The following is a 1,644-nucleotide window of genomic DNA, read 5'->3' on the forward strand; positions in this document are numbered from 1 at the left end:
GCGTCAAGGTGGCGCACCTCGAGACGATCACCGAGGCGGCCTACACTGCGCGGGTTGGCCAGCTGAAGAGAGGGGATGATGATGGCGGAGGTGGTGAGGAGATCGATAGTTCAAATGACCAACACAAGGAAAATCGAGCAGTGCTGGCATCCTCTTCATCCTCAACAACCTCAACCTCATCATCTCCCTCCCCATCAGCAGCCAACACCTTCAATGTCAACTCAAACAGTCATAAACCGAGCAGCGGAGCTGGTCATAAGTGGGCCACCACTTTCGTCACCGTCTATCCAGTGGATGATCATCAGACTGGAGCTGGCAATGGCAACGGCAGCGGCAGCAGTCGATTGCCCTCTTCATCGACAAGTGCGACTTTTGCAACTTTGTCGACCACTACTATCTCCACCACGACTGAAAGTAGTTCACCAAAGCAAAGGTTACCGGTGAAAGTGAGCAGTGTTAGTAGTACAACGACGACGACAACGACCACCACCACTACAACTAAAGCTCCAAAGATAACAAAGGCCACTGTGAAAAGTACGACCAGTACAACGACGACAACAACAACAACAACAACTCGAAAACCGAGTACAACTTCAACCACCACAACAACCACAACAACAACTAAAAAACCCCCCACAACTTCCTCCTCCCCAATTGTCACCCCCAAAATTCCCTTAACTGAATTTCAGCTGGAAGCAGCATCAGGAACCCTCCGACCTTCCATTCCCCCGAACCATCCCTCAGCACCAGCAAATGAATTTCTGCTCGACGATGAATTCCTCCTCTACTCCTCAACGGTAGATGGAGACGGCGGCGTAGGGAGCGACGGCTCGGCGCTCAATTCCTCCGGCGCCTCAAAACGAATCGCCAAAAAGTTGCTGCTGCAGCTCAACAATAAGCTGCTCAACAAAGTCGAGGAAAAGGAGGAAAAAGAGAAAGACGAAGCAGTGGACCTTGACCTTCTAGACAAAAGTCCAGAGCAGGATGAACTCCCAACCACCAAAGAACCGTCTGTGATCAGCAGCAGCAGCAGCAGCACTGGCAGCAACATTTCCCTCGAGGAAGATCTCATCAACTACATCAACGCCGTTACCACCACTACCCAACTTCCAGGTACTGTGAAATGCACAATTTTCAACCCCAAACTAACCCTAATTCCCAGACGACCCAGTGACTACAGAATCCCCAACAACTACAACCTCAAACAACCCAACCTCAACCCAAACTCCCTGTCCAAATCAGACCGACTTCAGGTGCACCCACTCGGGCGAGTGCATCCCCAAATGGGGGCACTGTGACGGAAAACGGGTCCACTGCTCTGACGGCAGCGACGAGGCCAACTGCCGCTGCGCCGACTACCTACGCGCCGACGCCGCCTCCAGGCACAAGCTCTGCGATGGAGTTCTCGGTACGAACTTGGTACTCAAATTAAAAAACTTGACAATCACTTTTCCCCTACTTTCTTTCTTTCTTTCTTTGTGCTCCGATTTCGATTCTCAATTCCGGCTCATTCGGCTAACTCAAAATTAGACTGCAAAGATCAGAGTGACGAACACGACGAGGCGTGCGGCGGCGGCGAGTGCCCGCCGGGCAGCAGCTTCCTCTGCCGCGGCCACCAGAGCGCCTGCATCGAGGTGAAGAAGC

At 52.4% G+C, this 1,644-nt stretch overlaps 1 protein-coding gene across 1 annotated transcript; it reads left to right on the forward strand.

Annotated features, from left to right (window-relative positions):
* Positions 1–198: 198 nt before the first annotated feature.
* On the forward strand, positions 199–1,253 carry LOC108355590 (cell wall integrity and stress response component 3-like; the record flags this gene model as incomplete). The annotated part of the gene is made up of 2 exons (XM_017606739.1): positions 199–1,113; positions 1,163–1,253. Coding segments are annotated over 2 exons (1,006 nt in total), but the record flags the coding sequence as incomplete, so codon positions are not given.
* Between the last annotated feature and the right edge of the window lie 391 nt (positions 1,254–1,644).

This window comes from Rhagoletis zephyria, unplaced genomic scaffold, assembly GCF_001687245.7.
Source record: "Rhagoletis zephyria isolate East Lansing unplaced genomic scaffold, Rhagoletis_zephyria_1.1 Rzeph_scaffold_47385, whole genome shotgun sequence".
NCBI lineage: Eukaryota > Metazoa > Arthropoda > Insecta > Diptera > Tephritidae > Rhagoletis > Rhagoletis zephyria.